At 35.3% G+C, this 17,102-nt stretch overlaps 1 protein-coding gene across 6 annotated transcripts in view; it reads right to left on the minus strand.

The window, feature by feature from the left end:
• Nucleotides 1-17,102, minus strand: part of LOC134652179 (CUGBP Elav-like family member 4) — an 849,854-nt gene that overhangs the window by 694,430 nt on the left and 138,322 nt on the right. For all 6 annotated transcript variants that reach the window (XM_063507352.1, XM_063507400.1, XM_063507387.1 and 3 more), the window contains one exon: nucleotides 8,321-8,403. In XM_063507352.1, coding sequence (XP_063363422.1) covers nucleotides 8,321-8,403 — 83 coding nt within the window. The remainder of the gene's footprint in view (nucleotides 1-8,320; nucleotides 8,404-17,102) is intronic.

Here is a 17,102-nt window from a genome sequence, read left to right on the forward strand (position 1 = left end):
CGGCGGTGCGAGCTTGAAGGTGTTAATTTATATGAATGATCTCTGTTTTGTGTTTTATGTTGAAATTAGTCTTTTATGGTTTTAAGAAGGATGAAATAAGAATGAAATACCTTAAGCTGAAACCATTAAATGATTTTTCATTTAAAAACACCGGGAGGATGCCTGGGTTAGAATTAAGAACATTTTAATTTCATCTCTAACTTTAACACGCCTATTTAGTGTTGATTATAAATAACCTTACTTTTTACCTACTTACAAACTCCTGCATAAGAATCATATACATAATAATATGTACCTACTTAGTTAGCTTTATTTAGACAAAATATTTAGCAATAGTTACCTACTTTTTAACAAATTAAGTGACCTAGGCTAGTATTGACGCTTTTAAAATGAAAGCAAAATTACAATATATCGTATTAGCTGAAAACATTTTATTTTGCTACATTTTAATTAACTAACAGCAACTTATCCATAGTCGGTAAGCACGTACAGCAGCAACGTTAGAGCAATACAATGTTATTCTAATTCTCGACAAATCCTGAGGGACGCGAAAACAAATGCAGTACGAAGACGAACGTTATCTATTTAACGTGGCAATCTCTTACTCAACACCACCATATCATTGCAAAACCAACCTTATGATTAAAGAAATAAAGTTCAATTTGGAAGATTGAATGAGAGTTGGTTTAAGATTTTGAAGAAGAGATAAAGCAATGCTTTTGGGCTTGGCGCGTTGCATAAGAAATGCAGGTTTGGTTTATTTATGCGATGTTTTAAAGTTTGAGTGAGAAATGAGCCAACTGAAAAAAAATCACGTCTTGGGGCTCACTCGGTTTTATATCTAAGCAAAATTCAATTACCTACGCACTTTTGAGACTTTTATACATATTCCAGTTCGTTGGACATGTACAACCAATGATGCTTTAATTTAATTGGTTTTACATATATACTCGTATTATACCTACCTATGAGCTACCTACAATCAAAGAAATGATAATAACGAAGGGGCTTAAATAACATGCTGATATGAAATGTAGCTAAACGTGTAAAATTCTAATAGGACTTCTGTATATTTCAGATTTTTATAATTTAAATGCCACCCTTGATCACTTTGATGACTTATACCTGTCAAATAATAACTATAAGCCACACTAACCATTTTAACAATCAATAAACAATTTGGCATCCTGCACCCAACCACACCACAACACATCCCACAAATTGACAGAACCCGCTAACCAATCTTAAACCCTATTACAAAGGCATAAAACCTACCAACAATCAGTTAACTTACGCATATACCTGTTGCTTTGGACGCCTTCCAGTCCCATGACTTATTAGCTGCGTTTAGTCGCATAGCGGTCTTATACCGGCTTTATTCGTATCATTTACATTTTTCAATTCAGCTGCGTTTCGTGCCAAGTGCGTGATTTAGAGGCACATGTGGAGTGTTACGCTTTTTGGTTTGAAAATTTAACGTATACGTTTTATTGCGACTGTCTCTGAGAATATTTCATTTGGTCTGTAAATTAATCTGGATTAATAAATGGGTCAAAAATAGTACATTTTACTAAGGACTTAATCATTCAGCTTAGAAAAAAAGATATGAATGGAAGTCATTCATAAAGTAGAATGCACTTTTGCTGTACATGATTGTTATGTAAGGATTTGACAGCAAAATACTTAAATAGTTGCTCATAATATTTTAAGTATATCTGCTCTTATAACTTACCATTATTTTTTGTGATCAAAAGATATAGTTACATTTTATTGACAGTGGTAATATTATCAACCTTTTAAAATTATTAACAAATTATTTTTAGGTAAGGGTGAGTGAGAATGATACTTCCATTTGCATTTTCACACTTTATCATTATTTATATATGATGAGGAAATTGAGTTCATATTATGTATTTTTTTTAAACCCGGCTGTGTACATTTTTTCCCCTTCATTTTTGTAATAGAAAACCACACCTCAGCAAAATTTATCCCGTCTTTATTCTTCGTTCTTCATTCATATTTTTATTTACGGTGCGTTGTATAATTCCCCGTCGCTTTTGTAATATCAATTACAACCCCTAGGCATAATCAGTTAAACAGCACGTCGTGTCCCATCTCCCCGGCGACAAAATTCAATATGTAACATGCCAAAGCGTTCCTAACAGCCAGATGGCGATTCAAAATAATAAAAAAACTCTACCATTTTTGTTTCTCACGCAAACAAAACACGTATTTGTTATGATTTTTCAAAGGTCACGTACTGTCTTATTCACATAATATTTTGGCTTATAACTAGAGTAACTAGATCCCTATACTCTTAACAATCATACTCAGCTAGAGTTCTTATAGTAACCGTTTTTGAGACGCTGCTTTTGACAGGAGTGCTGAATAACGGTTGAATAACATATGTATGCTCAGGCGATCCCAAGAGATGTCCCGAGGATATGTCTAAGCCAAATTTTACTATGAAAATATTATCACGAGGAACCGCATATAAAAGTTTTATGATAAAACGTTATCTTTACAAGCTTTACTGTTTGGAATTTTTGGTTGGTTATAAACAAGACTTTTTGACTTGTACGCTTTACTTTATGTATATAAACGGTATGAAACAAAATTATTTTCTTTTTGGGAAACTTCACCCGCGTGAGAAAATTGATAATATGGCTCCCTTGCTTGCTGATTCCATTAAATTCCCATTCAAAATTCCCTTTTAGTGGATAGATTTTAGTAGATAATCAATGTATTTTCATAATCTAAACAAACAAAATATAATAATAGAATAGAAAATCCGTCAGAAACAAAATAGAATAGGTATTACTTATTTCTTAGGTCCGTTACGTCAGACCAAAGTGTTTGGAAAGTTTGTTTCAAATACATATACTTACGTGATAGACATATACGTGATCAGATCATATGAATATTGCTGCAGGTGAACTCACAGGAAAGTCCTAGTGCATAACGAAAACACACCGCAACATTCACCTGCTACTTTCCAAAAGCCCGCCAGCAAAACTGTAGATTTTCTAAAGCAAAAACACACCAGCAATTTGCATACAATCTGCATATTTTTGTTAGTAAATTAAGTCACTCTGGATAGGGCTGTGCGCGATTGCAATCCTTACATGGTCGGTAGCAGAACACGGTAGGTAGTAGTAGAAAGCGGGTTACATGCCAATTCGAACGTGCACCCGACATCAAACCGATATTTGAATCAAATCAGTTAGCTGTCATTCGCGCGGGCGTCTCGCTCACCCTAATAATACACGTACGGACAAGTCAGAGTGAAATTCGTCTATGACGGTCTTACCAGCAATACATGTTATATGCCGGTTTTTTCCCACATCGTAAAAAAGTTTAATTTGCTGACTGTACGACCTCGCCGATAATGTCTGATAACGGTAGCAACTGTTTTAATTAATGCTTATGCCACTTGCCCTTAAAGCGTTCATTTTAGTCCAGTGTGAGCTGCTATATCATTGGTAGCAGATTTCTTAGGTTAGGTTCTGTAGGTTAGAAATCAGCTTGGCAACATTATCAGTATAAATTATCTTTGTATGGATTTCGTTAATTTCGCGTAAGTATCGCTAGCAAAAATGTAAATTTGAAAATAAAATACTGATATGAAGATTGTATTTCCATAGCACATAAAATAAACAAGTACCTTTTACACCCCGGCTCAATATGCCCTCTGGCAAAAATATCCATATAAAATGCCTCCAAAAATGCGTGGAGAAATAATAAATTCACCCAAAACTGTTCGAGAATCAACATAAACGAACACCACGTCAACTTGTTGTTTTATCAGGAATTCTCTATACGTAGAGTGTCCAAAAAAGCCGAAAACAATTCGGGAAAGTCCTAACCTTTGTTATCTAAACGCAAAAACATTGTTGAATTTTTTCCTTAAACTTCATAAATCATTGTCAACGCGAAATTTTATCAATGATTTATAGGGTATACATTGCACCTACAGTATAGGGAATATTTTAAGCGACAGAGGATAGAAAAAATATAAATACATTCTCGAAAGCGCGCGATGTGTAACCTTATTATTTATGAATGCCTTTATGGCCTCAAAATTTCTTACGCGTGAATTATTTAATCTGCTTTTCCATTAGGGTTTTCGTGAAATGACACAATTTATATTCAGGGTGAATACGAGGAACTCTCCAGTTTGAGTTTATGGGAAGATTAGGGTTCAGATCAAAAATTAAAACACTTAAGCTTCACGCCGCGTAGGCTTTTAAGGCATTGCGTTGGGGTTTCACTTGATGTTTATTTAGTTAACGATCGATTACTTTGCGATTTAAATCCAGGAATTAATTTTGATTTTATTCTCATGAAGCAAATGAACTATTGCCAAGTTTTTTTTTTAGTTTACAATAATTACAAATAGGTGATGAAATGTATGAAGTAAATTATTTTATGGGTTTTTTCGTGCCCTCGCCTAGGTTTGTGTCTAACAATCGTTTGATTCTGAAAAATAGAATCAAATGGCATTACATGGCTGGTCGCCTATCGTATCCCCTGACTTGATGACTATGGTTTGGTTGTGTCACGGCAATAATAGTATAAATGAATACAGTCCCCACAAATAGCTTTATTTTAATACAAATAAATAGCCGTGAGTGTCACGTTTAAGTGGCAAATGGTAAAAAACGGGCCGCGTATGAGCCCATTATACATTATTCATGGCGGTATAATTCGCGTCGCAAGGCGCTGGTCATTTTCGCTATTATGACGGTAAGGCCCTAGTGGTGTATACGGTAAGTATACATTATGTCTTGGAGACCAACAAAGAACATACACGTAGATCTAATGTTTCTCTCTCTCTCTTTCTCTCTTTATAGTCCTTTTGTACCCTTCGGATGTAGGCCTCCTTCATTTTACGCCAATCGTCACGGTTCCATGAGACCGAGAGGCAAGAAGGGTATTGGTCGCAATCCCCACGATGACCGGCTTGGAATCGGCTTGGGGAGCTATAATGTTCATTCCACCTTATTGATGGAATCAATACCTGTACAAGCTTCTGCTTGCAACTTTGTCAGTGCGGAAAAATGATAAGGATTTATCCTGTCCTCCGAGCCTCAAATATCATCTAAATCGGTTCAGCGGTTTGGCGTATGAAGGTAACAGACATAGTGAGTTACATTAGTAAAGATGGATCCGTAAACCATATATTCCAGGGACCGGAAAACCCCTCTTTAAAATTAAGTCATTCATGTGGATTAAGCCTATCGCCAATTAATTGTTTGTTTGCGTGGACATCTAATTCTCTTAATTTTGTATGAAGTTAATCTCATTACTAAATTAAGCTTATGATTATTAACCTTTATACAGCAATGATTTATAACTCAAGATAGGATAAAGGCGTTCCAAAATTGAAGCGCTTACCTTGTGACAAATTGGACAAGTTGCCTTTAGTCGCGGCTGGACAAGCGAGAAATGTGCACGTGCTAACGAGCTCCCGCACACCGAAAGAGAAAGAGACGACCTTATGTTTAACAACGAGTGTGACAAAGATGGATAGAATGAGAAAATTAATCAAAAATAACAGATTTCTTCGTAGGCACAGAAATAAATATGGAAGTATTTTATGTGCACCTCAAGTATGAGTATAACCTATCTATGGTTATATAATATCATTGTAATACAGAATTAATCGTTTTGATAGGGTTTTTGATAGGGTTAATTCTGAAATTAAGGGCTTGTGTCGGTTGTGTGTGTATTTACCACTCCATGTGATGTGATATATTGTTGTCAATAATGCAGTTTCTTAGTTTGATTTTGGATAAATGGACTGCAAATTTTAACCTTACATTATGTAGCATAAGATTTATATCACGTTGTAGAATTATGTACCTTCTTTGAATAATAAAATAAACTGTATCTGTATAATACTTAAGACTAATATAGTTTGTTTTCTATATTAAGCGTAACTTATCCAAAGTTTAAAATTGATTAATTCAATAATTAGTTGTATCGAAGAAATTATACATTTTAACTAAACCCGATCTAATAACTACGAATGTTAAGATAAATCTTGTAATTATATATCGGAATAATCTTTTACAAGCTTAACCGATGATACAATTAATCCGAATTATGAGGTTTCTCAAAACAAGCGTTTTAATAACTCGATTAAAACCTCGATTACGGTAAGCGGTTCCGGTCGCTGCCATATTCGCATTATAATATAACCAATATTTATTTTGTTGCGATTTTCTTGCAAAAGCGGCGTTTGATGTACTTAAACAACTGTTATTTTGTACATCCAGTGTGTTTTATTCACCTATGGCTCATATTATAACAGACATCTTGGGACTGTATTATAATGACATGTTTCCCGCACTTGCATTAAAATGTACCTACTATTTCGATTTATATTTTATGTCTCCAAAATACATATTTATTTTCCAATATTTTAACATAGATGAAGCCATTTTACGAAATGGCTTCAAAATATAGCCATAAGAGTCAAAACACTATGGGCCCGATTCGGATTTTATAATAGACATCTATTAGATATCTTTTAGACATCTCCAAGATTCTATAACGATATGTTTAAGATCTAACCTGTCAAATTTGACATTTCCGCGATTCTGGAGATACTCTTGAACGATTTCCACAAGATATTACTTAGAGATCTAATAGATATCTTACACGATCCATCGTAAAAGTGACATTGGTTGCCCGAATTGCGCTGCAAAAGAGAACTAGTTGAAATCTAAACTATAACGTATCTAGAATGGATCTAGTACGTGTCGTCTCTTGTGAATATCTTGAAGTTCGAATACGGCAGTTATATAGTCACGTTTTAAACGTCAAATAGGGTCCGCAGTCGTGTTTTTACGTCCACTTAAATTTTCAGAACAATTACTTTATTTCGGGCCGCGGAAAGCTTTCGCCTAAATTGGAACCACCTGTGCGGGGCTTGATAGTCGATATACTTAGTTAATATTTGAAACGGTCTATAGGTCATAACACTGCATGTTCATAGGCGAAACTTAGACCACTATTCTTTAGTAAATACTAAACGGGCAGTAAAGTGGAGGTTTAACTCTGTAACACTTTTAAATTACATTAATAATTTTGTTATTTTTAATTGTGAATCTCGAAAGTTTTTTTGTCAGCCAAATTGTAATGAGTTTGATATTTTACCATCAAGTCTGCTAACATGTTTACTATAGTGGGTGTAACATGTTATTATGTTCAAGTGAATGAAATTGTCGCGATATGTATTTTAAACGGATACTTCACAAATTATACCCTGGCGATGTTACGGTGGTGATTATTACTTATTTGTATCAAATGATTTCGAGCCATACAGACTATTACAGAGCATTCGTCGTCACGGGTTCAATTAAAACTTGAATGTGTGTAAAATTGTATTTTATTAATAAATATTTGAATTGAATTGAATTGAATGGCTTTTAAAACGAAACGTTGAAATACATAAGTATAACGTAATATCGAAATTATTTATTTATTTATTTAGAAGTTTAATTCAGGCGACAAGGCCCATATTACAAATACCTTACAGACTAACATACATATGTATTTTATAAACTTTAAACTAAACACTAGTTATTTAGTCGACAAAACGGCGTGGCTCCGTTAAAATGTTAGAAATGTAGGTACATAATTGATTGTGCTGTACAAGTTTTATATAAATGTTACAAGTATATATTTACTCGTCGTTTCAACATACAAAAACGATACTAAACTTAACAGTTTTGAATGACTCACGGTTAGTTTCACTAGACTTATATAGACCGCACCCGGCGCGTTACCCGTGAACAAGATGCATGTAACTGCGTCAAAATATCGGGAGCTTGAAAACAATACTAAAGGTAATCACGGTTCATATCCCGGTCTATATAAGTCTAGTGATAATAAACTTATGTAAGACCGCGGTATTCGGAAAACAAAATCCGTTCTAGAGAAGAGAGCGATTCTATATACATGTACTAGATACCTGGTAGTTTAGATTTCAACTAGATATCTTTTGCAGCTCAATGCGGGCAACCAATGTATGTCACTTTTACGTTAAATAATCGTATTAAGATCGTTTCAAAATCGTTTTGAGATCTAAAAATACATAACGAGACGTTTTAGACATTGTGGAAATCGTTCAAGAGTATCTCCAGAATCGCGGAAATGTCAAATTTGACACTTTTGACAGGCTAAATCTTAAAAATATCGTTACCGTATCTTGATGATGTCTAATAGACATCTAATAGATGTCTAGTTCAAAATCCGAATCGGGTCCAGACTCCCAGAGTCATATAGACTATAGTGGTCATATAACACTTACCCCTGGTAGCGTTCGTTTCTCATGGAGTGCCGACTGCGCGCTCGACGCGCTCTCCGGGTTGAAGTAAGTCAGGAAGGCGCACCCTGGGAAAGAAAACCAGGTTCAAATGTGGTTGGTAAATAAATTCTTAGGATTAATAGTTGAACAGTCCTCAGGCTCCCATGAACCGTTAGCAAATAGTAGGGAACAGAGCCAGGAACATGATAAACAACTTACACATGCACAATGTATTACAAATCCATAATTGGTCACCCTGTCCTGTCTGGTTTCTGCCTCGGCGACTGACCCCCTTATACATAAACGCCCTACAAACCTCAATTTGCTAATAATCGTTTGTACTTCTGTCATTTTGACTTATATTAATATTATTATTTGTATTTTGTATTTGTAAGAAAGGGATAAAATATAATTTAACTAAATCAGGCCCGTAAAGTTTTATGAATAAGGTGGTGAGTTTCTACTGGTTAGTGAGAGCGACCATGGTGAGCTATCAGGTGGCTAACGTAGCCTAATTTTGCAATGAATGTACGGCCGTACTCACTGCAGGTCAGCACCCCTCCGACAAAATTGTAGTTTATGACCAATTTGCCTTATGAAAATAAAATACCAATACGATTTTAAAGTTTTGCAGCTCGCACACGAATCGAAATAAAATTTATCTTTCCGCTTATTATAATGAACGTAAACCCATTGCAATCCTGAAATATAAGTGTAAAAGCAGATAATAATATATCATCCGACCAGCATCCAATTTAAATAACAATACAAAAAGTTGATATTAATTGATCGCGGAATGGCTCCCAACGGGATTACAGAGGCGGCATTCAGATTTTACATCTGCTATTGGTATTATTTGATAATTATGATATTACTTTAAACCTATTAAGCTTAAGTGTGATGCGTAAATATGAATAAACATAAATTTATCATACTTATTCAAAATTTGAATGCCGCTCAAACAGGCAAGCGTGCGCAGAGCAGAAGGCAACACGTAGAGTCCCTTTTGACAATTTGATGGAATGTAAGGGGTAGGTACACCTAGCGAATGTCGTCCTCTGCACGCACCCTGAGGCAGTGTAAATATACGCGAGATGGAAAATTTCACAAAAGACAAAGAAAACTTCCATTTTGGAAATAGAAAATTTAAATTCTTATAGTAAAATACGAGAAGCTCCGAAATTTTACCAATTGGAAATTTCGCAAATTCGGAAAGTTTCCCACGGCACATCCGTACGTGCGGATACAGATCCATGTAAGTACCTACCTCATAACATAATACGAGTATATCAACAATAATTTAAAAAGATTAAATGTCACTTCAGGATTTAACGCGTCGCTTGGTAAACGGTAAACTATCCCGCTTATGCTATACGACTAGTCGATGTTGTATATATTTGTGTTGGGGTATTCAATCTATTTTTATTGCCTATGTTATTGAATATTCAAATCTCTTTGGGTCAATCGGCTTTCGGAATAACAATTGTGGTCGCATATGTTGCTATTCCAATATTTTCAAATGTGTGTCTATTCGATCACGGTATAAAAGCGGTGACAGACGAACTGTTTAATGTTTTTTATACTTACTATGCAGGAAACAAGTAATAATAAATACATAAGTAAGCGGACACCAAAGAATATGGAGTGGAAGATAGTCTTAGGTAACAATATCATAGATAGGCGTATACCTACTTAGTTAATAAGTTATTTTTATTTTATAGAGAAAAAAGAAACAATTTTTTATAATACCTAAGGCGAATAATTTAAAGATCCTCGACCTCAACTGTACTACCAATTTTAAAATTTAAGTGGAAATGCAAAACATTACAGCTTCTGACAAGATTAGAACTTGCGACATTTCGGAACAACTGAGCGGTGAATTTTGAAATTTGACCGCTCCTACTTCTGGCAAACCCAATTTTTCAGTTTTAACAAGAAAATAAATACTTATCCCTTTTTTATGCTAGTACTAAAGTAAGATAAAGACAGTATGATTCTCTTTATCTATGTTTGAAATGAGTCACTGTCCAAACTATATATTAGGAAAGCTAACATTACAGAGCTTTCGTAAGAAAGGTTTCTGTTTAATATAAAGAACTAACTTATGGCAGTGTTTAGAAAATATGACTTGGCAGCATCGAACGGACCGGAAACGTATAGGCGCAGGAAATGAACCCGTTAGAGCAATCCAAGATGGCTGCCGGAAGCTGCGGAGCGATTTATTCCTGTTGCAGTCCGGTTACAAAGGTAATGGATATGCTTCTTTTGTACACAAGTTTGGGATACTTAGGTTATTTTGCTTGCTTTGGCGTAGCCGTTTTAAAAATGTAAAAGTTGTTGTATGAGGACTTCTTATTTGTAAATGTATGGCACATTTATATTCTCTACCGATAGTATTTTTTTTTATTCTTATTCTGACGTTAGGATGTCAACTGCAGCTGCTTTACTGGTTGTTGCGGTGTCTGACTGGTGTAGACTACCCGTTTTTTTTCTAACTATGTTAATAAAAGAGGGACGGGTAGTGTACGTATCTCGCCACGAGATACTTGCGCGCCAATCATGTGCTAGCCCGGCTGTATCTATCAATTTCCTTGATAAAATGAGTGACGGATCCTTACGGAATTACGATATAGCAAAAGAGATTGGTGCACGATTTTCCTTTCCTTTAAGTCCTTTTTAGGGTTCCGTAGCCAAATGGCAAAAAACGGAACCCTTATGAATTCGTCAAGTCTGTCGGTCTGTCCGTCCGTATGTCACAGCCACTTTTTTCCGAAACTATAAGAACTATACTATTGAAACTTGGTACGTAGATGTATTCTGTGAACCGCATTAAGATTTTCACACAAAAATAGAAAAAAAAAACAATAAATTTTGGGGGTTCCCCATACTTAGAACTGAAACTCAACATTTTTTTTTTCATCAAACCCATACGTGTGGGGTATCTATGGATAGGTCTTCAAAAATGATATTGAGGTCTCTAATATCATTTTTTTCTACACTGAATAGTTTGCGCGAGAGACACTTCCAAAGTGGTAAAATGTGTGTGTCCCCCCCCCCCTGTAACTTCTAAAATAAGAGAATGATAAAATTAAAAAAAAATATATGATGTACATTACCATGCAAACTTCCACTGAAAATTGGTTTGAACGAGATCTAGTAAGTAGTTTTTTTTTGGGGTTACTCATACTTAGAACTGAAAATCAATAATTTTTTTTTCATCACCCATACGTGTGGGGTATCTATGGATAGGTCTTCAAAAATGATATTGAGGTTTCTAATATATCATTTTTTTCTAAACTGAATAGTTTGCGCGAGAGACACCTTCCAAAGTGGTAAAATGTGTCCCCCCCCCCCTGTAAATTATAAAATAAGAGAATGATAAAACTAAAAAAAATATATGAAGTACATTACCATGCAAACTTCCACCGAAAATTGGTTTGAACGAGATCTAATAAGTAGTTTTTTTTAATACGCCATAAATCCCCTAAATACGGAACCCTTCATGGTCGAGTCCGACTCGCACTTGGCCGCTTTTTCAGTTTCAAATTTATATAGAAGTTTTTCTACTTCTTCTTTACATAACGTACAACCCTTCATCTTAGAAACGTATATTCTGCAACCTGCAGTGTATTTAACTAAGAATTAATTAAAAAAACCGGTTCAGGTAGACTAAACACGTAGTCATTACTCCTACGCATTTTAGCTAGCTAAAGAGATCCTGAGCGCGCAAATAAGTAGCATTGCTACTCAAAATTAGCTACTGCCTCTAATTTACGCGGTGGTCGAATTTACATCGCTTCCCCACCCTCCTATCTAACTTCTCTTCCGTTTGAATTTTAACTTTATATGTCGCTGGTTTAGGTTTGTTTCCTGTTGCAAATAAATTGAGATAGGAGATTGTGACAGTGAGCTAACGATTTGCATCGACTAGCCTCCTAATTAGCAGTTACCCGGCTTTTATTTCCGACCGACCGTTATCTAAGCCCCTGTAATCGGCCACTGCCACGCCTATGCTGGCTTCAGCTTCAAAACAACGTATTTCGACTAGAACTTTAAAGGAGTTGCGTCATTTTAAAACTGTGGGAAACTATATAGCTAGTGGTCGAAAAATGACCAAAGTTTAGTCAAAGCTAGAGGGACTTAGAGCGTTTTGAAATAGTAGGCACAGATACTGCAATGTTGCGTTGAAGTTAAACAAAATTTAAAGTTCTTTTAACCAGCGGTCAGCCTCAAACAATGTACAATTAAAACTGTTTTTAAAACTAGTGGTTTGGTCTAACCCCTTTAATTGGTTACTGTCATGCCTGTGTAATAATGTTGCAGACGAAATAAATAAATAAGAGTCAATTGAACGCGTTGTTCACATGTTTCAAAGCATTAGCTTCGTCTTTACAACTATTTTATTAAAGAGGACGTATACTAAAGAAAAAGCGACTAAATCTAAAAATATCTACGTATTTTATGTAATAGCTGGGCGTTTCTAGAAAAAAATTTACACTTTTTTTTTATAAAAAAAACGTAACTTCTTTGGGTTATTTCGACTTGTGAACTGAGAGTGAACTTCTTTCGAGGAGTCACCTATAGATGGTCAAACCAATTTGTCAGTAAATAGGAACAAAAAAAACTATACTCATCCTTTTCTTTTGGGTGCTAGTACTAGTGTAAGACGAGGATAGTATGAATCTCTCTGTCTATGTTTGAAATAAGACAGTCCCTTGACACACTATATGTAAGAATCATTTTCATACTTCAAAACAGCCAGTATTTGCATATTTACTGACTAAGCAAACAAAATTGATAATCCACACAACATTCATCAACCCACAAATACCAAACTCCAGCGTACCTCTCTGAAAGCAGTTCTTTGTGAGCCTAATTAAAACGGTGATAATGCAATTCTCCCGCAGGCCCCACAGCGCTAAGACAGCTGAATAAAATCTACTGAATGCGACTTCAACGTCATTTTTGAGATAATATTAGTTAGCTGGGTTAAAGAGACAATACAAGGTTTCACTGAGGCGTACGTTATCTTTAAATAAAACAATGTACCACTACACCTTATAAAACAAAGTCTCCCGCCGGGTCTGTCTGTTTGTGCGCATGTATGTTCGTGATAAACTTGAAAACTACTGAACGGATTTTCATGCAGTTTTCACTAATCATTAGAATGATTCTTGGAAAAGGTTTAGGTGTATAATTTGTTAAGGTTTAGTGTAACCCGTGTGAAGCAGGGGCGGGTCGCTAGTGGAATTTAAACATAAATACTAACAGGAATATTGCAATGTATTGATTTATAATCACGTTGAACTGATATGATACGATATTGACTATCGTATAAGTGGTGTGTAGTGAAAGTGTCAATTCACCAAATTGGTGCGCATCTCACGCACCACTTTCACTTCATTTCAAAGTCACCACCAAAAACAACGAAACTAACTCTGTTTGATTAAATGATTTGTTGCCGCTATTCAAATGTTATCTGGAAAAGATCGCTCTTCAGCGATAAGACCGCCTGTTGTCTACCTGTATCTTTTATCAATTGTTTTCTGTGAGCTGTAAATTTACTGAGGTATGCCAATAAAGAGTATTCTATCTAGATAGATAGTATATAGTTATATCTAGTTAACCTAAACCATAAAGGACGTTTAAAATAGCTAAACATGATCAGTTGAACGCTTTATAGAGTCATGTTACGTCGTCAGAGATACCTACAGATATTTGGCAGCTCCCGTGCTTGAATTTCCATAAATCTAATAAGAGCATTTAAACTCCAAAAACCCCATCACTTTAGATTTGATAAGGTTAGTCAGACTTTCAACTCATTCAAACTTAACGATAATATTCCTAAAAACGAACTAGCTGGAACTAAAGTTGAACTGCAACTCCAAGTTTTATGACGGAGCCGACAGACGGATTGAACCAACTATTATATCTCCTGACATTCACTTGGAACTAATTTCGCGCACGGGAGTAAACCTGAAAGGGAATTTTCTCATCCACAAGGAAACGGTATAAGTGAGCGGGAGCATCGCCTAATAACAACCTTATCGAAAACGTATTAAGGTTAGTTTTGATTTGAACTAGTTAGGGTATTTAAGGCGTTTTTAGATATTTCAACGCAAGGCTGCATCTTTTCAACGATGGCAGGAAGGAAACTTTCTTCCAGTGAAGAGCCGACTTAGCGATTTTTTCTCATTAATGATTCTAGATATTTTAAACGGTTTTGTTTTGAATTGAACTTTTAGCAATTGAAAGTTAGTAGTTTAAAATTATACAGTTGTCAGCAGTATTCAGACTTCCCTCGTTATTCATTTTTGATAATATCATTTTTAGAGCGATGCTTTAAAGTTAATTATGAACAATAAAGGTTATCTTGGAGGCCGATTCAAACGGTACAATTTGTAATTCAAATGATGTGTTGTCATTCATGCGAGCATTTCGGTCGTAATGACATGGAATGTGTGTTTTTTTGAATGAGTACTTGTTATCATGCATTTCGGTTGTAAGTGAGACGTTCGGGTATTAAACTTCAAAGTGATGCCAATAGACGTCATTTTGAAGTCATATAAGTTTAAATTGGCCTTCTGGTTAGACAAAAGTATACAAATACATGTTTTGTTATATTAAAACAATAGATTCGCAATAAGCAAGTCAGTGAAAATCTCCGCCTCTGCAGGCTGGTGACGCTGTTTTAGACATTATACTTTTTCTAGAAGTGCACTGCAGCATATAATTATTGTAATAACAAGTACTTCATACCCATTTTCACACTCAGCCGCCATTACAGCTGGAACTACCTACATTGTATCGCGTCGCGTTAGCGTCTAATTATGGTCAATAGAAGTTGAAAACAACCGTAAAAAGCTTTTAAACCAAATAAAGTGAATTTTTAACGGCGAAGTTTTATCGTGCCTGAGAAGCGTTAACTTACACTTTAAGTGGCTGTATTACGTGACTTTTAAATATGGCTTTACATTAACATTATGCTCTTTAAAATAAAAATCTCATAACAGTATTGCGTGGACGTTAAGAGTCATATTGAAATAATAGTTCTGATTTTTCAGAATTGTATTCGATTAAGGTGTTTGCATGTTCTATGGTCTTTTAATAATGTTTCTATTTCTGTTTTATAGACATAATTTATTTAAACGCAGATTTGTATGCAAATAGCATGACTTAATAAAGCAGTTTATATTTTATTTTATACATTGTAATCACGATCCTAAATCGTTACCTAGTTTAATTCGCGCTCGAGATTTCTTCATAAACCGTGTACACGTACGTACAGTCAGGAGAAAAGTATTTGCCACCATGGAATACTTTTCCAAATAGAGATAAATTTCTACAGTTCGAAATCAAAAGTATCTCATACAGTATGATTATCCTACATATTTCTTTTCGTTAAGCTATTAGAGAATGATATATATTTTGTCGCATAATCTGACCCGTTACCTGTACATCTTTTATGCGTAGCTACGTATTATTTTTTATTTAAAACGTTTAATAGTTATATATTTTTTAAATATTTCAATATCTTCTCTAACCTACTCCCAAATTCACTTTACGTCTAAAACTAAACAATTTAGGAAACACCTCCAAGTAAGAAAACAAAGCCGCTCTCGTTTCTGGAACCGCGACGCGATCACGTAGCGCTAGCTTTGTTTGGAGCTGTGGTCAGTGAAATATAATCCACAATCTGTGGCCTGATCGGGCGGGACCGTATTTTTAAATGTTTATTATACTGCAACTTACCCGGTTTGTGGCACAGTAGATCAGTGAAAAGCAGTAAATTACTTAAAAACTTAAGAAACAAATATTTGCCACCTAATCACGCTCCACCTTTTTACGGCATTTTACATAAATGCTTTAAAATAAGTCTGCCATGCGAGTAGGGGTACCTATTATGAAGTCTTTTCCAACAATAGAATTATCGAAACGAATGAAAAAATGGTGTTGTATAAAGTTGGTCGATACAGGGCGTTTTATTAATAAACTGAAATATTTTACGATGTGAATATAAATTTCATAGTAAGCACCTTTAATATAGGACCAACACCCAATTTGCGAAAAATAAAATTGACTCTCCTATAGAAAATATTCATATCAGAACTGCCAACATGTATGAAACAACCAAAAGTTTTATCGTATAGTGACGCGGGAGTAAATAGTGTTATCGATATAAGTAGGTCACGCGAGGCCAATTCAACTTATATTTTGATTAAAACGTGAGTTCATAATGAAGATTTTAATTCATTGAAGGTTTAAAGTAAATTGGCATACTGTTAGTAAACGCTAGACTGCGGTTGGCAACGGTGAGCTAACCGAGTTTTTCAGCGTTCTTCGGACGTGGACACACGCTGCTGCCAACAAGAGCGCTAAACACTCAACACCAAATGAACTGGAACATGTAAGAAAATTTAACGCGTTGTTCAAATTACCTGCATTAGGTGTATAGGTAACATACAGTATCGGCGCCAAAACAAAGTACAGTCGCCATCAGATATATCGGAGCGGCCAAGGTGGTCACAATATCAGAACAAGCACTCTAACGCGTTGACAATAGAGGCGTGTTCAGATATTTGTGAGCACCTTGGCCGCTCCGATATATCTGATGGTGACTGTACAATAGTTACTCGTACAGTAGCCATCATTAATTTTATTGCAGTGGTCAAGATTCTCACAAATGTAAGTATCAAAATATGCGCTGTCTAGGTAGGTACGCCCACGCCTGTGTTAAGGTATTTTTGAATGTTTACTGCTACATAATATTTAGGTGCAGTCAAAT

Source organism: Cydia amplana, chromosome 1 (genome assembly GCF_948474715.1).
Source record: "Cydia amplana chromosome 1, ilCydAmpl1.1, whole genome shotgun sequence".
NCBI lineage: Eukaryota > Metazoa > Arthropoda > Insecta > Lepidoptera > Tortricidae > Cydia > Cydia amplana.